The sequence below is a fragment of the Triturus cristatus genome, chromosome 6, assembly GCF_964204655.1.
Source record: "Triturus cristatus chromosome 6, aTriCri1.1, whole genome shotgun sequence".
NCBI classification, from domain to species: Eukaryota; Metazoa; Chordata; class Amphibia; order Caudata; family Salamandridae; genus Triturus; species Triturus cristatus.
In genome coordinates this window covers 1039102239-1039129714 of record NC_140589.1, presented here as the reverse complement: position 1 = coordinate 1039129714, position 27476 = coordinate 1039102239, and the positions used below count along the sequence as shown (strand labels likewise).

General features: G+C 43.3%; 1 protein-coding gene across 6 annotated transcripts in view; it reads left to right on the top strand.

Annotated features, from left to right (window-relative positions):
• Positions 1–27476, top strand: part of LAMA2 (laminin subunit alpha 2) — a 3129796-nt gene that overhangs the window by 458026 nt on the left and 2644294 nt on the right. For all 6 annotated transcript variants that reach the window (XM_085611831.1, XM_085611827.1, XM_085611830.1 and 3 more), the window contains exon 3: positions 3923–4035. In XM_085611831.1, the coding sequence (XP_085467957.1) occupies positions 3923–4035 (113 nt within the window). The remainder of the gene's footprint in view (positions 1–3922; positions 4036–27476) is intronic.

Sequence of the window (27476 nt, the reverse complement as noted above, 5' to 3'; positions counted from 1 at the left end):
TAGACCAGGCCCATTCAGGTGTGAAAGAAGTCACCTCCCCTTCTCTGAATGCAGCCCGGTCTATTCAGCCAATCCCTGACTCACCCTGGAAAGGCAGGACACACCTCACGCCCCAAGTGGTTCTCTGAACAGAATTCACAACCCCAGCCCCTGTCATTCTCAAGCCAGACAGTCAATACACAAACCTAGCAGAGGCACACTGGATGTCTAAGCAAGAAAATACCTACTTTCTAAAAGTGGTATTTTCAAACCCAGAATGTAAAAATCATCCTTACTAAAAGATGCATCTTTAGATTTTGAGTTCAGGCATACTAAACTTGATTTTCTCATCTTGTTCCCATGGGCAGTTATACTTATAAGATGTTATAAGTATACTCCCCATTCTATCCTATTGGACAGATAGCCCTTTCAGTAATGAAAAACAGATTTGGCAGTAATTCACTATCAGGACATGTAATACACATCAAGGCATGTCCCACCATACACAGACACTGCACCCTGCCAGCAGGGCTACCTTGGGCCTACCTTATGGGGGACTCACATGTAGGAAAAGGTGAGTGGGTGCACTTGCCCGGGCGACATGGCAGTATGAACTGCACACAGGCACTGCAATGGCAAGCCTGAGACCCTTTTGCAAGGCTGCTTGTGTGGGTGGCCCACTAGCAGCATTTGGTGTACAGGCTCTGGGCACTCACAGTGCACTGTATTAGGGACTTATCAGTAGATCAAATAAGCTAATTGTGGAAACACTAATCCATGACACAACTTTACAGAGGAAGTGCTTTCACTTTGGCACTCACCAGAAGTGGCAAAGTGCCCAAAGCATCTTGACCAGCAAGAACGAAGTCCGACACACAGTAAAAACATAGGAGGCAAAGGCAAAAAACCCACACCAAGGATGCCAGGTCTAACAATTATGTGGTAATTGAAAGGGGGGTCTTTGCAGTTTTTTGGAGCACTAGAGGTTTTAGAACTTATGTATGGGGCTAACCGTTTGTTGTCCGAACAGATCACAAGCCATTAATCTATGTATAATCTACAAAGGGATCTGGTGAAGTTTTGCCAAGAATTGCTAGGTGGCTGATGAAGCTTGAAGATCCAGTTTTGGAATGAACTATGTAGCAGGTGATAAAAATGTTTCTGTAGGTGCCTTATCCAGAATCAAGGTTTCGTATGAACTGTTTAGTAATTCGGGTGATGATTTGGAGGATATTGGATGGGTTGCAGCTGTGGAGTGGATTGATATGGAGACTTTGTCTACTAAAGAGTGGATGGATGCTGTGGTAGTTGACGGCGAATGAAATTTGTTGTGCAAGTTGATAAAGGAAGGTTGGCCCTCCCATGTCGGCGGTATGTAAGGGTATGTGGATATCAAGATTAAACTCAGTGAGGATGAGTGGGGTGTAAGAAGAGGTGGAAAATTAATTCCACCTGTAGTATTGAGGAACAATGTAGTGGGCTTTTTGCCACCAAGGTTATCTGGGAAGAAGTAAAACCGAAGAAAAATCCGAGAATTATTTTCATGGTCAGATATGGTCAAGGACATTAATAAGGTTGATAAGAATTGTTTGTTGTGTAACAGTGGTGATAACATTCATAAGACAAGCACTCCGTTCTTCAGACAGTAAGTTTTCCCACTGGTCCATGGATTAATTTGGTGATGGGTGTTATGGGGCCATTGGAAATAATAGGCTCTTGTAATAGTTTTGTTCTTGTGATGGTAGATTATCATTCCAAGTGGTTTGAATTGGGATTTGTAGGTAAAGTGACAAGTAAAGTATATACTTTAAGGAGAAAGAGTATTTTACAGACGGTTATCCAGAAGGAATTGTTACAGATAATGGTCTGCAATTCTGCTCTGAATAAATGAAGAAATATTTATCACAGAGAAATTTGCATCATTTTAAAACTGCAGTATTTAATCCCAGGTAAAATGGCCTGGTAGGAAAAGTAACACAGAATTTTTGAGGAAAGCTTTCAGATGGCTGTGGCTAATGACAGAAGTACTGTGGATCATTTTAGACAGATGGTGTGGGCATATAGAACCTGTGTACATTGCATTACGGGTTAAACTCCCTTTGAACTTCTTAAGAAAAGGACACCCAAGCTGGCCATTATGATGGGTATGGGCGATAAAAGAGTGAACATTGATTACATCATATTGAGGGGGGAGTTGTGTTGAAACAGAAACTGTACAAAGTAGATTGTAACAAGAGATTTAGAGCTGAGGATTTCCAGGTATCCACTGGTCAGATGGTAAAAGTTATCATGGTGTGTGTGTGTGTGCAAGGGTAAGTCAGCATTTTCTCAACCCAAGACTGTGAACAAAGTAGGTAGGAATTACGTTGACCTTGAAGATGGTTCAAGGTGGAACAAGAGTAGGTTCTTAAGGACATATGAGGAACATGGAACATCTGATGATATGGTAAGGAATGATGAGGGTTATCATGATGCTGATGCACATAAGGGATGTATGGTCGGAATAGAGATTAGATTTCCAGATAAATATAAGATTTTACATGTGGATATATGTGTTATGATTCAAAGTGTACGTTTACAACATAACAAGTTTGTATATGATTCATAGTGTATGTTTACCCCATAACAGGTTTGTACATTTCCTTGTAATGTTTTATAAACAAATATTTGTTTTCTTTCATTTCATTATATGCCTATGTGGGTAGCATAGTATTTTTGTAATTCAACCTATTGTGAAATCTCTGTGGATTAATATAAGGAACAAAACTGGAAATAGTTATGAGATCATTACTACCATCAGGATCTACATTATTACAAAACCGTCTATGACAGGATAGGCAAAAAACAAAAATGGACCTAAGTGTGATGAGGATAGCAGCAAGATACTTTTTCTTTGTTTTGCTTTACATCGTCAGATCAAACATAAAGTATTTCCTCTCTGTTTTGACTACTGTCTGCCTGAGTCAGTTGTCAGACCAGTCAAGAACCCAGCATGGACTTTTCATTAACTTGAAGGTGCAGGCAATATATTTCACAATCCTCTCTGTTGTTCCCAGATAATTGTACCCGGCTCACCCAATGGGAAGCCATGTTTGTGGATGTAGGTAGCATGTGCATGTAGTAGCCAAAGCATCCGTGCACCCCTCCTTGGTGCTCTACTGCTGTTGTTCAAATCTGGCAGCTGGCCTGTCACCAAACATGAAGGGTAGCAAGATGGAGGTGGAATGAGAGTGCAAGAGTTGAAGTAAGTTTACCACCCGAAGCTGAATGTGGCAGGAGGACAAACTGGGTGGCAAGTCACTACTGCAGTGTTTGATTTGTGCTGGTGGCTTCCAGTGCTCAGCACCGGCATCTATTTCTTTGCACCAGCACTTTTTTATAGTCTACCACATAGTGCTGCTGTATGATTGTTTTTTAAACCAGCACACCAGCAAAATACTTAATAATGTAATACAATAAAAAGTATATATCAGCGACTCCGGGCCATCTTACTGGATTTGGTTGACCTGGTATAGTCCAATTTCTCACATTTGTAGGAATGCGATGTTAGTGGAGAGCACTGAAACTGGCATTTAGCAGCCCTGGAAGGGAAGTGGGTGTTGCAAGCTGCAGTGGCCTACTCAAAAATACATAGGGTCCTGGCACTTCGTGTTCACAAATTAAGCACAAGGATACTGTCTTCTGCGCCACTTAGCAAATTATGACAATTGTACAATGTGTGCTTACTTAGCATCTTATTTTAACTTGAAAGTATGAACAACTGTTTAAATGCAGTTGCGGTACCTCTGTCCTGCTATATGATTTGTGAATGTAATTGCATTGAAAGTGTGAATATTTTTTTCAAACGGTAATGAGAACTGTGTGGTTGTGATTTAGATTAAATTAACTACACTGGCAAATATTGTTCTTATTGCACTAACTTAATTCACTGTTATCTCTCTAGTACGTCACCCGATAACAAATGCAATTGATGGTAAAAACACCTGGTGGCAGAGCCCAAGTATCCAGAATGGGATAGAATATCATTACGTCTCCATTACTCTGGATCTTCAGCAGGTATTTTGGAGTTTCATTTCTAAAATGGTGTTATTTTAGCCTGCATTGTTTTTGGTCATTATTATAAGGTGTAGCTGATTTAATCCTAGTTTTTTAACTTATTATGTGTTTTTATGAGTAGGTGCTACCTATTGTACCCGATAACATCTAACTCCTTTTGGTTCGGAATTGTTAGGGTGGAATAAATAGCACTATTCCAAGTTTTTATGGAATAACATGCAGATTTTGACAAACAAAAATCCACATGTTTTGGTAAAGATCAAACTATGTTTCTCTGTTAAATTTTCGATAGTTTGGCCGGCCGAAATTTAATGGAGGGAGAGATATTTAACACCAGGTAATTACAGAGCTCAGGAGATACCACACAACTCAGAGGGACAGATTTATGAGCCCCTTGTGCCACTTTTGCGTCACTTTTCCCATGTTAAAAGTGACGCAAAAGTGGCGCAAGGGGCTCATAAATCTGCCCCGTCTCCTGCGCAAACAGGGGTTTGTGCAGAGGTCAGAAACAATGGCCAACTAAAAATCACGGACAGAGTAATCTTGTTTTTTTTATCCATTATCCTGTTACTGCTTTGGCACAGTGGACTGCTTTGGTGATGTGTTGAGGCCTCTCGGGTGCCCACCACTCATTGGAGGACAGATGCTGCAAGAATATCGAATCCCGTCTTACTTATTCTTGCAACACGTAGATTTAAATACTTGCTGTGGCCCCCCCCAAAAAATCTATTGCTGGTGAAGGGCAGCTTTTTTTGCAATTCCACTTTTAATCAGGTAAAGGCATAATGCGAAACCGGTTCTCAATTGGCACTGAGGCTTCTGTTCAGGAAGCCCATAAAATAAATTGGCTGTCATTGGCAACATTTGTTTGGGTCTGTCAATCACATCCAAATTGCTGTGGGATCCGCATCGATCTGACAAGGCGCTTCTTGGGGCATTTGCATACGGTGAGTGAGGGCTGTTTCAGCATTCTCTCTGTTTACACTGCTGCCACGCGCCAATTATATGCGCGTCTACTTTGATGCGCAGAGCCATGGCAGCTGCATTTCCCGCGCAGGAGCGTCATTATCATTTTCATTGTTGATACTATCAGATAATGTGATGGAATATTCCCGTCAGGTAAGACTCTTCTGGTAAAGATGGGCGCTCAGTACTCTTCATACTGTATTCCGAGCAATCCTTTGCATTTCTTTTGAGCAAGGTGAAGTGTGTACCTCCTGAAAAACGTCAGAATTTGAGTTGAAGCTGTGTGGCCTCGCTGAGCTATCAAAACTAAGGGGCATATCATCAAGGAGGCGATATAAAATTATCGCCGCTTTTGCGTCCGTTTCGGACGAAAAGCGGCGATAATTTTATCGCCTTATCAGCACGGTCACGCTATCGCGTGAATCCTTGCATTAGCTCCCTTTCCCGTAACTCCCACCTTTGCATCTCTAATGAGATGCAAAGTGGGCGTTACGTCCCAAAATAACTGGAGAAATGTCGATAACCGACATTTTTCCAATTATCAATGGGCACGCTAACAGGCATAGCGATAAGAAAAGTAGCGCTAACTTTGGTTATCGCTACTTTCTTTACGCCTGCTTTTAGTTTGACTTTGCCATTATATTCAATGTAAGGTGGATATCATGGCTAAGTCTGCCCTGCCCTATCAACAAGCTATCGCCAAACTTTGTGAGATTATCGCTGGATTTCCAGCGATAATCTCACATTTGGCAGTTAGCACTTGGAATTTTATCGCTTTTGAGATAAGCGTTGCTGATAGCACGCTATCTCAGCGCTAAAATTCCACCTTACCCGGCGATAATTATCCTAGCGCTAAGTGCGCTTACCGATAATTATTGCCGGTCCTTGATGATATGCCCCTAAGAGAGAGCATATGGTGCTGTGTTCTATCACAGGCTCATCTGAAGTCACTGTTTTAACAGAGATGTTTTAAGATAATCTCAAAAGGGGCAATGCCCCACGGCACCCACGGCACCCACTGCCCAAACGGCCACCGGGCATAGTGCCAGAAGCATTACAGAAATGAAAGTGTACATAAAGAACAGATTTGTTTTAATTTGATTGCTGGGCATGCGCACATCACAGAAACGTAGTGTCCATGCTGATCTTACCCAACCTTAACCCTCACGTCCTCCGACAGTTGGTGGAAATGAAGTAAAAAATACTCTTTCTGTTTCCTGTGTCCTTCCTTACTTCACCTGACCGCTTCTAATTCACCCATCTCTTTTTGCTTCTCTCGCTCTATGGGGCATATTATCAAGCATGGCGTTAAAATTATCGCCGCTTTGGCGGCAGAAATCTGCCGCTAAAGCGGCATTAATGGGCTTGATAATATGCCGCAGAGAATTCCAATAGAAGCCCATATTGTCACCAAAACATGGGCTTCTATGGGAATTCTCAAGGGAATATTATCAAGCCCATTATCACCGCTTTAGCGGTAGTTTTCTGGCGCTAAAGCAGCGATAATTTTAACTCCGTGCTTGATAATATGCCCCTATGTACCTTCCCCGTTCTCTGTATCTTAACTCTCAATATCTCACTTATGTCTGTTTCACTTCTGACTTCCCTTTCAATACACTTTTCTCTACCTCATCTCTTTACCTATCTTTCAATACCTTTTTTTCGCTACCACTCTCTGGGCCTACGTCTACACCATACCTTACCCCTTCTCTGTCTGCTCTCTCTGAGCACTTACACTACAACACCACACTGTACAGTGCCTACCGATTTACCTCATTTCTGTCTCTGCCACACATCTCTCATTACCTTTTGTCGCTTACTCGTCTCTCTCCAAGCTGCCTTCTCTCATACATTTTACATCACCACGGTGTCTATCTTTCTTTATCCTCTCTCTTCTCTCTGCCTCACTCATAATGTCTGCTACTCTGTCAACATCACCTTTTTTTCTCTACCTCAGCTCCGTCTTTCTACCTTACCCTTTTACACAACATCTCTGTTGAGCCTTTATCTCTGCCTCGTTCCTCTGTAGCAGACTTGTCTTTTCATTTTGCCCTCTCTACCATGCATCTCTTCATACATCTCTAACTAACTGTCTTCCCTACCTCCATGTGCCTCCTCCCTTCTCTGAATCACCTCTTTCTACCTGAACTCTCTCTTTGCACTTCATCCCTCGGTGTACCCCATGTTGGTGTTCTACATGTCCCTTTCTCTGTCTCTATATTCTTACCTGACTGAAAAACCTTACCTCACTTTACCTCACCTCTAAAACCTCAATTTTTCCCAATCCACTTCCTTTTATTTTTACTTCTCTGCATCATTCTCCTTTGTCTCTTAACCTAACATCTTTTCCTGTGTCCGCTATTTCTCTACCTTATCTCTGCTACCACCTCCTTTCTCGCTTTACTTCCTCTTCCCAATCTACCATTTTTTTTACCTCTCTGTCCCTTGCCTCCTCCCGCTTATTTTGCTCAGCAGAGTTGGATGTCATTATCTAGCCAGAGAATTGTAGACATATGGGGGCATATTATCAAGCACGGCATTAAAATTATCGGCACTTTAGCGGCAGTTTTCTGCCGCTCAAGCGGCGATAATGGGCTTGATAATATGCTGCAGAGAATTCCCATAGAAGCCCATGTTGACACCAGAACATGGGCTTCTATGAGAATTCTCTGCATATTATCAAGCACGGTGTTAAAATTATCGCCACTTTAATGGCAGTTTTCTGCCGCTAAAGCGGCGATAATCTTAACGCTGTTTCTTGATAATATTCCCCAAAAAGAGGAAAGGTAGGGACGAGAAAGAGAAGGCGAATTAAGGAGAAGAGGATCAGATTTCATCTGATGCAATGGCGACAATTCGAGCAGCAGTGCATTGAACTTTGGTGTGGCCTAGAGCCAAGACTACATCTGTGTGTTGTTTGTTGATGTTCACTATTGCAGCAAAAATCCAGTTATGAAGGGGGTTTTATTTGTGATTATAAATATCCAACAATTAAAACTACATTCCAAGCACTATGTGCACGTTTTAATTTAATGTTATGCATCCGTCCACTAAATAATCACCTAGTCATCCGTCATTGCCATGTCTTTCCTCCAGCTGGAAGAACAAACTGGTTAGATACTGAATTCCACATACAATTGTGTTGTTGCAGAACAAAAAAAAAACTGGATCCAGGTGTAAAAAATGTTTTTGCCAATGCTTGTTCAAGTTTTCATTTTGGTACTATTTTCCTTTTGGCTTCTTAGCAAGCCCTAAGGGCGTGAACGTTTAACATATAATTCAATATTATTTGGCATCATAAACACTTCATTATCTGAAAATGGGTAACTCAAATGTGTTCAGCAAAGGGTGCCTCTAAGAATGACTGCCTGGGACTCCACCAACCCTTAAGATGATACTGGAGTTTATTCAACGCTGCACTAAATTGCGGCCATTTCTTCTTGACATTGAAACGTTAAGATCCGTGATTACAAAAAAAAAAGAATCACAAAAATACTCAGGAAAACACATGAAACGTAATGATTTGGATAATTGGAGCGCACAATTAGGGCACGTAGGGGCATATCACCAATGAACGGCGATGAATAACGCAAAGCGCGCTCAGCGCTTTGTTATTCTTCGCCGTCTATCTCTGTAATTTATCACCCTGGTAGCGCGTTATCAACAACGCGTTGCTCCAGGGCGATAAAAATTCCAGAGATAGCGGGGGAAATCGCCGTTTTGCAGGGAACATCGCTGGTTTTCCAGCGATGTTCCCTGCAAAAGGGCGATAACCTTGCTGATACGACCCTGTGGTCGTAGCAGCATAATCCACCCCCATGTTAAGGATGGGTAAATCAGGATACTAGCAGACGTTAGTTTTTGGAGAAAACAGCGGTTTTCTCCCAAAACTAACATCTGCTAAAATGCTGGGGCAGACTTGTAAATATCGCGATGTGCACATCAGCGATATTTGCAAGGCTGTACTGCCCAGCGATGCAAAGGGAGGCGTCGGGAAAAAGGGTGCTAACATGCGATTATGCATGTTAGCAACCACTTGTAAATAGGGCGATAGTTTTATCTCTGCTTTTTTGGCTTTTAAAGCCAAAAAAGCGGAGATAAAGCCCTTGTTAATATGCCCCGTAATTCTGATGATTTAGAAACAAGTTTTGGAAATGCCTAGGTTAAAGCCTGCCAGATCTTGAGGGGAGATATTTTACAAGCCACAGCGCGCGCTAAAGTGCAGTGACCTTCCTGGTGGCTCCTTTCACGCGGCGGCCCACGCTTGTCATTGACCATACTACTGAACAAATTCTCTTTTCCACTGAGGTTACACGGATTCTGTTCCTCAATAGCCCCATGCAACACTTGCTCAATTAATTTCTCTTTTCTTCCAGCCGCGTGGCCGTTCAAGGTTGGTTTCCACCTGACGGACGCCGCGGACGGGAGCTTTTATGCTCCGTCGCGCCTCTGTGTTGAGAGCCAACGGTTGAACCGCTGTCAGCGTATTTCTCATTACTCTGCGGAGCCGGCTTAAGGGCACATCCACCGAGCTTTGCTGAGCGTCCAGGGCTGCGGCGTGTGTCCAATAGCTGCTGGACTGTGGCATATACTTTCTTGGCCAGGCTCGGTAGCCTGCTTGAGCCTGGTGATTTGACAGCGCTGGAGCATGGAAGACATTACGCAGCGTTATCGATCCGCTGAAATCCTTTTCAAGTGTGAAACCGGCGCGCGCAGCAGCTCAGCTGTGACGAGGATAACCGGCCATGGCGATTCTCAGCCTTATTACACAGATCATGTGGGCATCTTTAAACGCAGAAAGAGCTAAATATTGTTTAGATGGGAAGATTAAAAAGCTGTTATGGGAGCATGATTAAGTGGTTTGATAGTGCAACCCCCTAATTGCTGCCAGATAATTCGACGCGGGAAATATGAACCTTTTTTATAAACCAAAGTGTGGCCGTCAGAAGAATAAAGGGATTTACTTTTCTTCACGGAGTGGATGGGTTTAGAGAAGGATAAGTTTACGGGTCAGAAGGAAAACCGGTGGTAGAAATTGCTTCTAAGAATGTGAAAGGAAGGTCAGAGAGTTACGCAAAGTACACTTTACTGCAATAAAGCACGGCTTTAACGTTTATTTATATCTTGAGATAGGATGGTTTAGAAGACAATAACACTAAATTGATTTTTTTCGAGTTTTTCCATTTGATTTTAACGCCCCTAGATGCCTGACATAAAACATAAACCGCACTCGTTTATGTCTGTAGTAGTGTTGAAGTCGGAATTCCGCGCATTCTTCTCCCCCCACCCACCTTTATTTTTTGTAGTTAGGAAGACTGATATAGGGGCATATCAACAAGGGCTTTTTCTCTGCTTTTTTGGCTTTAAAAGCCAAAAAAGCAGAGATAAATCTAGCGCCCTATCAACAACAGGGTGCTAACATGCAAATTTGCATGTTAGCACCCTTTTACTCTACGCTTCCCCTTGCATCTCTAATGAGATGCAAAGGGGGCGTTCCAGAGGAAAATAACAGGAGAAATGTCGCTAAGCGACATTTCTCCTATTATCAAGAATATCGCTAACACTGTTAGAGACAAAAAAAGCAGCGCTAACCGCGGTTAACGCTGCTTTTTTACGTCTGGTATTTTTCTGACTTAGCCATGATATCCTATGGAAGGTGGATATCATGGCTAAGTTTGCCTGTCCCTATCAACAAGGTAACGTGAGAGTATCGCTGGGTTTCCAGCGATAATCTCATGTGAGCCTGTTAGCGTGAGGATTTTTATCGCTATTGAGATAAGCGTTGCTAATAGCACGCTATCTCAGCAATAAAAATTCACGCTAGCCGGCGATAATTATCCTAGCGCTAAGTGCGCTTTGCGATAATTATCGCCGGTTGTTGTTGATATGCCCCATAGTTTGTGTCTAGAGCGCAGTGTAGGAGTATGAAGAAAAGACAGTCTTAGCCTCTATTTGTGAATAAGAATGTTGGAATCCGAAAAGTTAATTATGTTACCTTTAATTGAATATTTCGCTGGTGATGGTCAGAGGTGCAGCTCCTGCCAATGTCATTCAATGTCAAATCGAAACCAGCTCTAAAAATCACTCACATATTAAGGCCGATTGTGAGAATTTGGGGGCATATTTACAAGGCGGCGATAGAAAGTTATCGCCGCTTTTGCGGCCGTTTTTGGCCGAAAAGCGGCGATAATTTTATCGCCTAATTAGCAAGGTCACGCTAGCTAATTCTGAACGCCCATCTTTGCATCTCTGATGAGATGCAAAGTGGGCTTTCCTGACATGACAGGAGAAATGTCACTAAGCGACATTTCTCCTATCATCAAGCCCCACGCTAGGAAGCATAGCGGCATGAAAAGTAGCGATAACCCCTGTTATCGCTACTTTCCTTACGCCTGCTTCAGGACTGACTTAGCCATGATATCCTATGGAAGGTGGATATCATGGCTAAGTTTGTGGGGCCCTATCAACAAGCTAACGCCACATTTCGTGAGATTATCGCTGGGTTTCCAGCGATAATCTCACGTTACGCAGTTAGCGCTATGTTTTTTATCGCTTTTGAGATAAGCGTTGCTGATAGCACGCTATCTCAGCGATAAAAATCCACGTTAGCCGGCGATAATTATCCTAGCGCTAAGTGCGCTTAGCGATAATTATCGCCGGTTGTTGCTGATATGCCACCTGGGATGTTAGTTGGGGAAGTGTGAGATCATCTCAGACAACAGCCCCAATCCTTATCAGGCTGAACCACAAACCTCATTAAATTAACCTGTGCTTGACATTCTGGAGAGAGAGAGGATGTGGTGTAAGTGCCTGAGTGCCAACTTCAGAGCCAGTGAGAATCAGGTTTGAGCCTTGGCATCAGCGTCAGCATCCTGTGATTCTGGGCAGATCACTTAATCGCCCTGTGCCTACAACTCAGCCCCTTGAGACCTTCACGGGTGATTTGCCATGCTTTACAAATCCTGGATTGGTTGATTGATTGAACCCTCTGACAGCTTGGCACAAAAACAGTTAAACTTCACGCATAGGCAATGAGTAAAGTATTTATGCAGCACATAAACAGTAATACAGTGAAAATAACAACACAAAAAAATCCCACACCAATTTTGAAAAACAGAGTAGAATTTAGTCAATTATTGGACAACAATACAACAAAAATCAGTTGAACCACAGATATGAAATTTTAAATAGATAATTAAATATTATCCACAATCAGAAATCGCCACTCGCAGTTATCAGGTCGGCGAGACCAGTAAAAGTTGCAAGTTCAGGCTGACATCAATGGAGCACAGGCTAGATACAGGGACCAGGTTAATCCCACTGCAAAAGTTACCTTCTAAAGTCCAGCGTGAAAAGTTCAACTCGCAGTGGAGAAGCCCACAAGGAGCAGGGAGAGAATTGAGGATGGTTGTCACTGTAATGCCAAGAGATAGCCGGGTGTCACGGACAGTCATTGCTGGAGCTTCTAATTGGATTTCACCATGGGTCGTTGATGCTGTAGTGCAAAGTGCAGTACTCGTTGTTAGACATGTCACCCTCAGGGTGGTCTTCCCCAAACTTACCTCCACTTTTTTGCTGTATTCTTTCTGTTAGCCCTGAGACTTTGAGCATTTTGCCACTGCTAACCAGTGCTAAAGTGTAGGTGCTTCTCCCCTAAACATGGTTTGACTGACTTATCAACAATTGGTATATTTAATAAACCAATAAGTCCCCAGTAGAGTGAATTAGTTGTGCCCAGAGCCTGTCAATTAAATGCTACAAGTGGGCCTGCAACACTGATTGTGCTACCTACACAAGTAGCCCTTCAAACATGTCTCAGGCCTGTGTATGCAGCTTACACTGCCATGATGACTTGCCATTAAAAAATCCCTGCCACGCCTTCAACTCCCATTTTATTACCTATAAGTCACCCCTGAGGTAGGCCCTAGGTAGCCCAAAGGGGAGGGTGCTGTGTAAGTAAAGGTGGGACATGTACTTTACGTGTCCTAGCTGTGGAAAAACACCTAAATTTGTCTTTTACTACTGAGAAGACTACCCCTCTCATAAGATAACATTGGGAATACCTTATTACACTTTTAAGCTGCAATTCCTGATTGAGAATGAGTAGCTGGACCATGTTTAATATCAGTGGAATGATAATAATAAATCCTCTTTGCTGGCATAGTTGGATTTAACATTACTATTTTAGAAATACCACTTTTACAAACATGGCTTTTTGATGTTCTTAAGCTCTCTGTGCCTGCAGCCTGTCTCCAATACACATCTTGGATGGGTGGCAGTTGAACTTTGTGCACTCCCTCTAGACAGTCCCACACAAAGGAAGGTTAGGTGTGACTGAATGGCCATCTGTATCCTGATGGGACAAACTTGGCAGGATGGGAGGGAGGAGCTGACATTCACAACTGAATGGGCAGTGCCCTTTCTCCACATAAATGGTTGAATACCCCCCTGTACTGAGTCTGGAGCCAGGGCTCAGAAGAGAGGACCCCTGTGAACTTCAAAGCCCCTGTTTGATGTCACCTCCACTTCAAAGGCACAACTTGGTATAAGTACTGGGTCTCTGACCCCCACCAAATCAGGCAGTCCCGGACCTTTAAAGAAACTCTGACATGAAGAAGGTCTGGTGTGCTGTTACACTGTCTGCCACTCTGCTTGACCACTACTCTGGAAGAACTGATGTTCTGCTATGCTGCCCTTCCGCCTGTTATCCTCTGCCTCTACTGAGGAAGAACTGGGTGCTTGCATGATCCCAGTGTGATCTCCAAGGGGATGCTGACTTGCCTCCTGTTTTGAGATTCGGGAACATCAGTCTCACCTCCTGTTCCTGGTCCATTGGAAGTGAATCCTTGTGCTTGCGCCAGTGGAACAGACACCCCTTGTTGCATGAAGCAGAATGGGTGCATCACTGCTGTTGCAGGAACAAAACTTCTGTATCGCACTCCGAACCAGTGCGGCGCCTCCAGAACGACGCATCGGAACTGCAGACGCTGCAATGATAGAGAATCAACACATCCCCTCAACTGTGTGGAGAAACCTGGTGCATTGGCTTAGGAACCAGCGTGTCTCAGCTTTGGCACTTCATTTTCAGATCTGGCGCATCGCCATGGTTGCATGGAGAAAATCGACACATCCTCTCGACTGCAGGATCATCACCAACGCATCGCTCGGCTGTACCCCGCATCTCGCAGTTGCGACCAGGTTCAAGGCACTTTGCTCAGCGGGCTTTGCATGGCTGCTCTATCGCTGTTTGCCTAAAGTCTTGACTTTGCCCCGGTGCAGCACAACCACACCCCCATAGGCGCTTATTGCTTTTAAGTGCTCTTGACACTTTTAATCTTTAAAACTTATTATCTCAACCTGTGCTTATTGGATTTTTGTTGTTTTGGTCTTGTTTTATTTATATCATTCTAATCTATGTTTTCTAAACTGGTGTGAAATTTTTTATGGTGTTTTACTGTGTTACTGTTTCCAGGGTTAAACAAATACTTTCCACATTGTCTCTTAATTTAAGCCTGTCTGCTCCCAGCCGAGCTACCGAAGGTGAGTACATGTTAATTTATGGTGTGCATCTGACTTACCCTGACTAGGATTGTGGTTTCTGCTTGGACAGGGTGCATATCTCTTCCAACCAGAAAGCCAATTTCTAATATTGGTGATCAGCTGTGAGGATTGGACTTGTGCAGTGCCATACAGTTAATTAATCTACAATACTACTCCATATCCAGACCAACTGGAACCAGTTCTCCCCAATAGACATTTTAGATTTTCCCAAAGTCTTTGTCCCAATTCCCATTTTTTTCTGTTGTGTCTGAGACCTTACCTGACAAGATGGAATTTCAGATGGCCAATAAGGGGAGTGCCAAGAAGCAGAGCTCCAAAACAGCCACAAGAGCACTGGCAAAAGCTCACCAGACAGACCCAGATGATGAGAAGGAAGAGTCTGAGGAGAAGTTGGAGCAGGACCTATCTGAGGGTCTTGGTATGCTACCTGTTGAAGATGGGAGGAGGTAACATCCTCCTAGGACTGGAAGGCCATCCAAGAGCTGGCAGCAGTGTGTCTTGCAGAAACCTGTCCCCAGAGGAGCTGGAGGACAGGAAGGAGAACAAGCTAAAACTAGAGCTTGCCAAGATAGATTGGAAAAGAGCAAAAACCTGAGAAGTTAGAGAAGGAGTGAGGTCTACAGGGAAAAAGGTTGGCCAGGGAGGAGAGGAGGATGGTAAATTAGCTGAGCCTGAGAGAGCTGGACATGTGAGCCATGCAAGTGGAGTCCAGCAGTAGTGGTAGCAGTGCACCTAAAATGTCTGCTGCAGAAGAAAGAGTTCACATCCCAAAGGTTTTGCCATTCAGTTTTGTTCTGGAGGAAGACATAGTGTAGTAGTTCTAAGCCTATGAGGTGGCTCTATGGGCTCACAAGGTTCGTGAGGAGTCCTGAGAGTGTAGTCTGTAGAGATAAAGGCCCATGGTGAAGAGGGACATACTCCATACACTGGAGGTAGAGGATCAGACCTAGTACACACCCATAAAGGCCATTTTACTTAGTAAGTTTAGGCTGACATCTGAGAGGTATAGGCAGAAGTTCAGGGGCAGCCAAAAAATGTCCTCATGAACATGAATAGACTTCCGAACTATGTAAACAAGACAGAAGGGCTGGTTGAGGGACAACAAGGTTGTTGATTATTCTGGGCTGTACACCCTAATTTTGAAGGAACACATGCTAGATATTTGTTTTCCAGAGTTGCACCAACACCTAGTGAACAGTGAGATGACTGTCCTGAGGAAGCTTGCTAAAGAGGCAGACATCTGGGTCAGCTCCAGAAGGCATCTGGGGGGACTCCCAAAAGTGTGGTCAGGGTTCCCAGCAGAAGAAGGAGGGAGGAGAAAAAGAAAGTGTTCTCCCAAGGCCCTCAAAAGCAAGTCACAGCGGAAAAGGTTCCATGCCCAATCTGACCACCAGAAACAGAGCTTCCCTGACAACAGTCATCCAAAGAATCACAAAAGCTGTGAGTGTTTTGAGTATGGGCACCACAATGGGATTCCCAAGTGCCCAAAAAGAGCACAACCTCACACTGTAGGTAAGATACCATGGGTGGTACGCATCGTTCTTGGGGAGGAGTTTGTCCTAGTAAGTGAGGGGGGGTTCAGTGAAGTTACACTAGTATCCCTGCGTGACAGTGAGGTGGTTCCTAACATCCATGTGACCTCAAATACTGAAAGGCATGATCAAATTGACAATGGGTTAACATCAATGGGCAAGGTGTTGAGACTTTGAGAAACCCAATATTTAAAAGCATGCCGTTAAACATTTACGCAATTTCACAGTTTTATCTGATACTGATAATCATTTCAATCTTCTTTAATTTTTCCCTAAAGAGACCTTCATTAGACATATCCTCACGTGGAATCTCGTATCTAAATGATGAACAATTTAGGCACATGGTCATTAATCACATGCTTATGTCAGGATATTGTTATGAAAAATACCGTATAACAGAAACAGTGAATCATTTATATTTTTTACTAATATATAGTCACATTGGGAATAGCTTACTTACTATTAACCAATGGGGCTATATTTGTGTAAAGGATTTTTAGGACACAATATTCCTGTCAGATTACATTTTAGTGACATTATTCTGGTTGCATACTTTGTGCACATTGTGGAAATCATTCCAGGGTTCAAATCACATAAAAATGTTCTATTTTGGTATAGCTGAATGGATCAATGCTGGTACTGCAGTATCACGTAATAAAAATCTCTCTTATGTTTTCCGAAATTGTCTATTGATGGTTATGACTGAAAAAGACTAGAGACAAACTCAAAGAAAACAACCAAGAAAAATATTTTCAGTAGACACCTTCCACTGATTCTTGCTTTTAGAGTACATGGAGAAAAAATGCAATGATTTTCCAATTTAGTTACATTGGGTAGTCATTGGTCTCAAAACCTGAGTCTTATCAGATTGCAAAATAACAAAGGGCTTTCAAGTGAAAAATAGAGACCCCAATGACAAAAATCCAATTAATAGAAGTCGAGATATGATTTTTTAAAGATAAAATGCAAAAATAACGATTCGAAGCAAATATTGCTCAGAATTGATTTTCGCACTGGAACCGGACAAAGTCTAGAGTTCAGGGTGCCCATGATGGAATGGAAGCTGACTACATGACACACACAGGGCCCGCTGAGCAAACGTGCCTTAATCCTTGTCGCACCACAAGATGTGTCGTGGCCCACACGCAGTTGGGATACTGTGCAGTATTTCTCAACCCAACTTTGGTGATGCGTTTGTTTCATTGAAAATGAGTGGCACCTGATAGTAGGCAGTCCAGCCCTCACTGAAGAAGCTCCACCAATCAGAAAAGTCATGCTCTAGGAGCCACATCACATGCATAATAACATGAGTCTGGAAGGAGTTTAGTCATTTACATGAAATGCAGGCATAGAATTGGTAAGAGAAGTCTTTGTTTTAGCTAGTGGTGCCTTAACAATATTCTCCAGGCCTTCTCCTAAGGAGTGTCACTTTATGCGAGACCGTGGATGTGTGAATGATGTATGCGGAGCTGGATTGGCTTCTGGGATTCTTTATTATGCGTTTACGCCACAAAAAGGTACTCTTTTCTGCATGATCCAGGGCTTGAGCTAAATTTCTATCTAAAATAAAGTGGACAAATAATCTGTTGTAGTCAAATGGTTCGAATGATTTCATCTTAAATTTTGATCAGTATATAGATTCGGCAATCAATATGGCCCATACATTTGTAATATTGTTTCTCTTTGGATTGTATTGTACATTTTTGTACCGGATCCATTCCCTCCGAGTTAATTAAAATTGTAACCACATTAATAGCCAGCATATTTCGATAATACTGCACAGACAACCCCCAAAGGCTACAATAACTCAAGTATTTTTTTTCGCCCTAAAAATATTGATAACTAAAGGTGGCCCCTGTTCCACACATTCCTTGATCATTAAAGAAAGCCTGTTCAGTCAACCTACATTTTTTTCAATAGAACAAAAGTAACAAAAGACTCCTGAACAAGTTGTAGAATAGGCCTATTGTTAACTTCTCTTAGGTTACAAGATTTGTTTAAGGAGTGCCCAGCACCGCAGGCCAAAGAATGTCTTGCCATTTATTTGTATGTTTATGTACAATCATTAGTTCTGCTTTGATGAGGTTCAATTAAAGGATGTTCAAACTCATCTGTTCATGAGCACCAAGCAAGCAAGTAGTGGCTCAGAGAAGATACCTGAGTAACCCTGCATTTTATACTGAAGAATGCTGTTACACATTCTCTCCCTCCTAAATAATTATCATGATTAGTTTCCATGCTTCACAATTTGGAGACATGCTCAATAGGGCCCGCCGCAGGTCCATTAGCTTTACAAAAGAACGTTGAAAGGCATCTATCTAGCATTTCGGAATCACTAGTTTGGCAAATTTATTGAGCAATCATTCATCCTACTAGATTCGTAAAGCCAATGTAGGAAACTTGCTGCCACTGAAGAACATATATTGTTGAGTTAATGTGGCAATAGAGAAATACTTCCAGTGTTAAGAGTTGCGGCAGCTCCTGGAAATGTAATAAAGATTTTCTGGTTTTTGCTCACATCATGGATAGAGTACTGATCTGGATGGATGAAACATATGAATTTTTATATGGTAAAGATGGTACCAGTAAATAACCTATGTAGTATCATTCGTTTATGATCTCTAAGGTGGTTACTTTAGCCAACCATTTGTAAATAATCCCAAAATTCAAATGGAAGTTTTTACCTATTCATATTTTGCAATTTATTTAAATTTTCTGAGTGCATTGTTATGTTATGTTATGTTAGTTCGGTCTTTTATAGCGCACGGCTACTCCATAGAGTGTCCCGGCGCTTTTATTGACAACCTGTAGCAGAATAACACAACACAATAAAATAAAACGGGCCCAGCAGAAAGAAAGAAGAGCGAACTAAAGGGCAAAAAGCCAAGTTTTGAGGCCCTTCCTAAAAGTCAGCAAATTAGAGGTGCTGCGTAATGCCAAAGGTAGAGTATTTCAACGCTGTGGCGCCAGCAGCTTAAAAGAGCGACCTCCAATGCGAGCCCTTTTTACTCGGGGGACCACAGCAAGGCTCCACTAGACTAATATGATTTTGAATAATGGACTCCATAGGCATTTTGAAGGAAAAAGCCTCTGAATAACAAACCACCTGAAGAACACAGTAATTTTCACTGTGATCCCTGGTTTATTTTCCAACCTGGGCCCGTATTATGCACATGGCGCATTTTCATTGTTTGCACACACAATGAAAATGTGCTGCATTATGGTAAATGCGCTGCCCCCAGGGCAGCCGCAAACGTACGCTTCCCTGGTGGCAGTGAATTCCTCTGAAAAACGGATCAGCTCATTTGAAGCCGCTCTGTGTTACGCAGGGCAGACGGGAACCCTCCTGCAATTTAAAGAGAGTCTCTTGCAGGCGGGTTCAGTGAGTGACAGCATCCACCTGCAATTGGATGCCTGCAGGGTCCATGGGACCCTCTTCCTCCCTCCAGAGGGCTGCCATCAGGGGGCGCACTGAAAGTGCGCCACCATTTAGGTGGCGCTCTGTCAGTGTGGCTCTGGATGACTTCTTTGCCTCTGCGCCCACATCTGTAATACGGTATGGGCGCAAAGGAAAGGGATTCTCTCAATTGCATGGGGCCACACCCCAATGCAAAAGAGCGAACGCATTTTCCGAAGATAGTGCTGGCGTTTTATGTGTGCCCTGCTATTGGTATTACAGAAGGTGACGCACAAGCATCTGCGGCCCCTTCTGAATACCAAAGTGCCCCGGGGGCACGCAAAACGGGTACAAATGCCTGTTGCGGCCCCAGGGCGAAACAGGCACAAATGCCTGTTGCGGCCCCAGGGCACTTGTATAATACAGCCACAAAGAGGATTTGAGTGTCATTAGAATGAACTTGGAAGTTCAGCTGATATTGCTCAGGAGGTTGTGGCCACACATTCATGTAGATGTTGAGCAGTAGAGAAGAGAGGCACAAACCTTGACTTATGCCACGTAATACCAAGGCAAGCAGATGACTTCCCTGAACAGGTCCAGATTATTTTACTTAGGTTGATTATAATTGATCGCATGCATTGTGAGAATATTCGGGAATACATTCCCATTTTTCCTGTCATTTCACAAGGCTTGTGTCGACTTTGTTATTGCTGGCCAAAGCTGGTTCAACATTCCTCATTGGCTTGACTTAAAAAGATGGCTTATCTTCATGTGCTCTAGCAGTTATCTCTTAACCTCTATTTCCATACTTTGCTGGATAGCAGAGGTTGGAAGTAGGCTGGTAGTTTGTCATGATTTTCAGTTTCCAGAGTTCACAAAGAAAAATCTCCCGGGCTCCGCATTCTCTGTCAACCAAGCTAAAATGTAGATTTTAGGGCCTTCTAAGGGGCTGGCTTAAAGATTTTAGTAATATCAGTGAAGACAAAGTTCCCAGTACCTGTCTGAATCAAGATCCATGGTTTTCCTGTCCATAAAGAGTGTCACTTTTTCTATATTCATTATATACTTTACCATTGTTGGGTTTGGGGTAAGACATGTGATCAGTTAGAAGGAACTACTGGGCTTACTGTTCTAAAGGTCATTAAAGGACCTTCATTTGTTCTTTTTTCTTCAAATGGAAGGCAGTGGCAAGAGTTCTCTGGTGCAGGTTTGCAATTGCTATTTTGAGCTTTAGCCTGCTGGTCATGTTTCTAGATCGGCCAGCTCTTATGATGATTGCATATTGGTAACTACTGACACTTTGGTGCCATTAGATGGGCATCAATGATTCATTTTTAAAATGTGTTAGCACTAGAGCTAAAATAAAAAATAATGGTAGTTGGATGAAGTGATCAAGCTCCACCTTGCACAAAGGAGAGCAATGGTTCCTCACTTCTTCTGACTTTATTAAGGCCAAGAGTTGGCTGTCGAATCCTTGCATATTATGCCCTTGAGGCGTCATTTATCAGTGCACAGATGGAGTGTTTTACAGGCTGAATATTAGAATAAAAGCTCCATGGCTCTCCCATAGAAATTCTTTACTGCCAGAAATCCTACCACATGAAGGGAAATTTCCAGTGGCAGGATTTTAATAGCAATTGGCTGCCATGTAGTAATTCCCCTGCAGACCTAAGTGGTAGAGGAATTTTTCTGACTGTTGGGCAGAGATATTTTTTTAAAACATTGCCATCATTTGACTATGCAAAGCTGGAAATGGTTTTTGGGGGAAAAAAGGAAGTTGTGAGCCACTCATCTTTGCAACTCTCACCTATAGTTAACATGGGCTGCATTACACGTTCTCATGGCTGGAAATGGGTATGTTGCAGACTTTGAATTTTTCAGTTCTTCCTTAAAGAGCTATTTTTTGTTGTCCCCTTATACTCTAAATTCTTTGGGGCAGATTTACGACTTCTGGCGCTTCTCTGCTAATCAGCAGGGATGCGCCAGAAGAGTAGCGACACATCTGTCCACCCGTGCGCCAACACTGATGCGCCGCATTTACAATGCGGCGCACCGTGGCACTCGGATGGGCAGATGCGTGACGCATCCCCTGTCGGAAAGGCGGCGCATTGCTGGAGTTGCCTCGCAAGCGCGACGCAGCTCCAGCAAGGCTCGGGGGTGCCCTATCCCGAACATGCTGCGTCAATCCTTACGCCTGCTTCAAGCAGGCGCAGGGTTTTGACGCAGCATGTCCTTAAAAGTGACTGAGTGAAATCTTGTAGATTTCACTCAGCCACTTTTAGGAGGCGTTCCTGCGCGGGAACGCCCCCCCTTGCGCCATGAGCGCCTACATGTGGCACAGGGCTTTACAACGTGACGCATCTCCCAGATGCGTCAAGTTGTAAATACCCCGCAGCATGGCGCTGGCTTTTCGCCGCCGCTGCGTCACAAAAGTGACGCAACGGCGGCTTAAAAGAGGCGCAAGGGGCTTGTAAATCTGCCCCATAGTATTTAAGCATAGCCTGATTTTCTGTCACTAGGACCGGGACTTACTTCTTTGGTCGAGATAGTCAAAAGTGCTAATTCTGGAGGTGCCAGAGCAGCATTAGTCTTTGCTGCTAGCTGATTAACAGCTTTCCTCCACCAAGGCAGGCACAACGCAAGTAGCCTGGAATCTCTGTATTGTTCCCACAATGCACACACCAAAAGATCTTGAATTATCCCACACTCATGATGCCGTCCAATCTTTTATCTCTGTCTGATTAGAATTAGTAAGGCTTGTGTTCTTCGCTGTGTGTGTTCAAAAGCTGAATTAAAGAATTTGAGAGCCCCCTTTGCTTCCCCACCCTTAAATCCACCCTACCTTTGAATCCCCATTTTTTAAAATATTTGACCCTATCTTTTTGCATTGGATTGTGGGACTGCAGCAAATGTTTTTAAAGTTCCCACTATTTTTCTTCGTAGCTCGGATATTTAAAGAAAGCAAGTCCACTGTAGGAACCTCTCCAGAATTACAGTTGTTCTCATATCAGTTAGCTCTGTAGACTCTACTGAGCAATGCAGAGATGTGCAACAGGACTAAACACGGTTGTTCATTACACTGATGCTGGAATTTGGAAATCTTGTCAGTATTATAAGCACAGTTGATCTCAGAGAATTTTGTTGGTGCAACGTAATACACATACGCTGGGTGCCACCCATATGTGTTATTAACAGATACCTTCTCAGATGTCTTTCTCTGGCCTTGTGTCTTGATAACAGAATGATTTTAAGTTATGTATCTGGAGATCACAGCTACTTGTCCTAACTCTGCAATGTTTGCACATTTCCTCCTCTTCCCCCTTTTAGCCTTATTGATAGTCTGCATGAATGTGAAAGAATTAGAGAATAAATATTCACAAAATGAATGAAAATAGTGGCTAAATGAATTGATCAGAAATGTACCTCTAATTTAAGAACATGTTAAAAGAAAATGCACTCTGACGCAATTTGAAATAGACAGAGATTGGTGTCAAAAATTGTGAGAGGTAAATCCATGTTTACCATTTGCTGCTGTTGGTCTAGATGCTGGCTTCGGTGATTTCATTTGTCTTTGACAAGCAATCTCTAGCAAGTCTGCTCACAGATAATAAGAACAGGTGGACCATAGTGCAGAAGAACCACAAGGTGTCCAGTTAAATGTAAATAAAAAATGTAAATTTGATACTTGTATAGCGCACTACTCACCCGCAAGGGTCTCAAGGCGCTTGTACGAATACCGCTGTGGAACCCATCCTGGCTTTCCCTGTGAGGCGTCCACTCCTGGGCACCCCCAAGGTGGAGGCCAGGCATCCTTTGCGTTGTGGGGGCCGTTGTGGAGATTAAGCAAGCTATTGCCCAGAGTTGCAGAGTGGGACTCCATGATTGGAACAGGCACCGGGGCGAGAACTATCAGGTCCGTGGAATTTTTGAGCCCAAGACCCGCCGAGGCGGGGAATTGAACCCTGGTCCCGGGCTAGACCTCTGCATCAGGGTCTGCCGCTCCAATCATTGAGCCACACTTCTCCACTTGTGACATCCAAACCTACCACTCTCTAGCAGATACCATTGTGGACCACCAATAATGATTAAAGAATGGTTTGTAACAAAATATACATGCAAGGGCACAATGTTTGTCTTTGGAGCATGCCACCGATGCTGAAATGCTAAGTTTGCCAAATATCAAGGTAACCTAGTCTTGAATCCACTTCATATTGTTTTCTTTCACCACTTTACACTTCTCCCTATGCCACTGTTGTCTTATCCTTCTCTCCCTTTTGGGTTTTGCTTGCACAGTGCTTGTGTTATGCTTGTGAAATCTATTGTATTCAATATAAATCTTAAAGGGACTTACATCCAGCCCCTGCTTTTGATTGGTTCCTGTGCTTGCCACTTACTTTTCGTCTGTTTCTATTGGCTGAAGCATACTATTTCCTGTTGTTTCTCTGTGTGTTTCTCCTTCAGTCTCCTTTGGCTCAAGTACTGTTTTCATCCATTTTGTAGGCTTTTTTTAAGCTTGTGCTTGTATACATTCTCTCCCCCTGGCTGCACCATTTCAAGCATTCTTGTTTTAATATTTTGTTTCTACTCCTTCCTTTATGTAATCTGCCCGTGCATTTCAATCATGCTTGTCGGCTGTATTAAGGGTCACATTACCATCAGCGGTGGCAACCCCTCCTCCGCAGAAGCTCCTCGACTGCCAGGAGACAGAGCTGGTTTTTAATTGTTTTTGCAATTTTAGCATGAACTCGACACAAAGGTGTTTTGCGCTCTGCAACTGCTCAAGGGTGATGTAATTCCATTCCAAGGTGATCGCCATGTATGAGCGTGGCGGCAGGGTCAAAGACCGCTGAGCCAATGATACGATTTCCCTCTTCTGATGGCCATTTTGGCAATGTTCTGGACACTTAAGGAATATTTCATTATTCAAGATATACAAGAAATGTTTTAGTATTGGGAGCGTGCTACTGGGATAAAGTACTTTCACAGACTTTCTCCAAAATGTGAAAGCTTTTGTGCGGCAGCTGCACAGCATTTGTTTCAGCCACCGATTACGCTTGCACTGCGCAGGACAGTACGGCTGGCCCACATATTCGATCTGCCCTCCGATTGCGCTTGCACTGTGCAGGACAGTAAGGCTGGCCCACGTTTTCGATCTGCTTCTGGTGGGAAGAAGTACACAGCTTTAATTGTATATGAGTGGGCTTTGTGCGGTGTACACTCATGAAATGACTTGTAAGCTGACGAAGAAAGTGTGTACATGTGTGCACATGGGATGGTGTGGCCGTGGTATGGTGGCTATGATGTATTGTTTCAAACATAAATATATCTGTCAGCATCACTGAAAAGTCGCTCTTTTGAGAGCTTCACGTGATCTTCTTTGTGAATGTCATTTTTTTTTTTTTTACTTTGCAACGTACACCACAAGGGTGGTTATTTTAAAAACAGTAAAGACTAGCAACTTGCCCTTTAACAATGTGAGTCTGAGCACAGTTACAGTCAAGAATACGTTTGGACGAAGCGATCCAAGCGTTTGCAGGGCAATCTCAAAATTATGGCTGATCTAGGAGATCTTTTTTTCATTGCTTTTTGTTTTATTTAAGTGTTTTTACCAACTGTTTTTATTGCCATTTTTAAGTGCAACCACACATAGCAGCACATAGCACATGCAAACAAAAGCATCCAGGTAATACCACGGTTGATATTGATATGAGAGATGTGAATAACTGCTGAGTGGAAAGGCCTCGAGGTGTCTCCTCAGGACACCGGTGGCCCCATCTGCAGTTCCTTGACTTTTTGTGATGAAATAACCAAACGATCTTCATTGGAGCACAGAAGGCAGGCACCCTGCATGAAGTTATTAGTAGGTACCTGACGCGAGGATGTCGGATCTCTCACTGACAAGGTGCACGAAGAATGCCACCTGCAGTGTTTGCACTGCATGCACTGCATGAAAACACTGTCCCATAACGTGTTCGCTTATTTATTTATTTTGCAGTGTCGGTGAAACATCCTCTCAACCTTCTCTTGTCAATTACCGCTGGAAATACTGCATGGGGCAGTTTCACTCCCTCAGCTGGGCAATTGTTTTGTATTTCTGATCAGGCAAAGTGAGCATGATTGGTGAATTATATTGGCGGCAAACACAAATATTGCACTAACCATGGAAGACGCAGGCTGTGATTTGAAATAGGCATTGCTAAATTTGTGCGACACTCTGCAGATGTACATCGCAGGTCATCAGAAATCTAGTAGCGCTTCCAAAAAAGATGATGTGAATGCCAGGTCTTAGAATGACTTAACAGGCATTACATGGTGTTTGGAGATTATACCTTAACGCGCTTGATGACATCTTTCTCAGTAAACATGTGGATAGTGTATGTGTGTTGCTTGTTGCTTAGTAAAAGCCGCATTACGACTGCAAGCACAGTAAAGTCTCTACATGTGTTGATTTAAAATAGCATAGCAAGTCTATTTGTTTCACGGGTGATTGAATTATAAATAGGAATACAATAGTGGTGGATGTGCATTAAAAGCAAGCATTGGCAAGGCTGCAGTCACCAAGAAAGTCCCCAACTCTCCATTCACATGGATACATCTCTCACCCTGTCACTCATTCATCCTGCTATCACACAGGCACAACCACTCACCTTTCAACCTGTGCTCACAAACTGAGCACCCTGCCCTTATTCTCCTCTTACCCATGACTCACCCTCTACATACTCTGTAATCACACCTCATCCCTTGCACTCCACTCTTGCAGTTCTGCCCTCATGCAATGCTCCACTTACACTCATCCACCACTAACACTGCACACAAATACCGCTCATCCTTAACCCAGACATCTACCTGGTCACCAAGCTAAAACTTAAAAAAAAAGAAAATATCAGAAATCACATAGGTAAAACCTATTGCATTTACCAGTGCTTGTTCTTTCTTTCTTTTATGGCTTCTTGTAATCTTTGAAGGTCCCTGAAAACAAATGCTGGTGCCGACCACATCCACCCACTTGGATGACCAAGGTTCTGCAAAGCTCCTCGGCGAACACGCTCCTGGCAGGGGCGAATTTTATCTGCGTTCAAGAAACATGGACAACCACGTCCATTCCAATAGGAGGCTATGCAGAATACTTTAAGACTGTAATCAAAGGCACTATATTTAGGAGACCTGTGGGGGGCATCTCCATATACATCAAACATGCCTTGAAAGTTCACTTCACCGAGATAAAAAACACCTCGGACATGTTGCTGGCTGGGACCTTGAAAGGTCTTCACACAGGCGAGGGTCCCCTATCCCTTTTCTTAATCAACATATATTACAACCCTCATGGGCCGGCCCCGAAGGACAAGCTTACTCTACTGATTGCTCAGATTGAGTCTTTGCTCACACAGTTTGCTTCCATGGAACCCATCATCCTTGGGGATCTCAATATGCATAAAATAGGAGAGGATGTACCGATAGTTATTCTGTTGGGAGCGCTGTGAGATTCAATGCCTTCATGCGGGCATACAACCTGGCCACCACACACTCTCTGTCTATGAAGTCCAAGCCATGGGTATCTCACGCACCCACTTACAACAACCAGACCACCATAGACTATATCATACTAGGTGAGAGGCTATGAAAATACATGTTAAACTTCTAAGTGCTTCCACTAAGCGAAAGTGATCATGCCGCCTTAACTCTGCATTTAACCATCACAGTGGATATCCGCTACATCCCCCGCTGCATCGGAGCGTCCCAGGGTGAAGAACAGCACAGGCTCCTTAGAGGGATCAAATGGGGGGGCAAAGACAACCAACGAATTTGCCTCATGGAAAACAACATGGGTTGGATGGCAGACCGGCCCTAACAATTGGGATCGTATAGGCGAATGAGACAAAATTGCATATGCGTTGGCCACACTGTTGCGGGGGAACAACTAGCACCCCCCAAAATCCAACATACGCTCTGGATCAAGCTCCAGTGATAAAGCAATGTGCAAAACT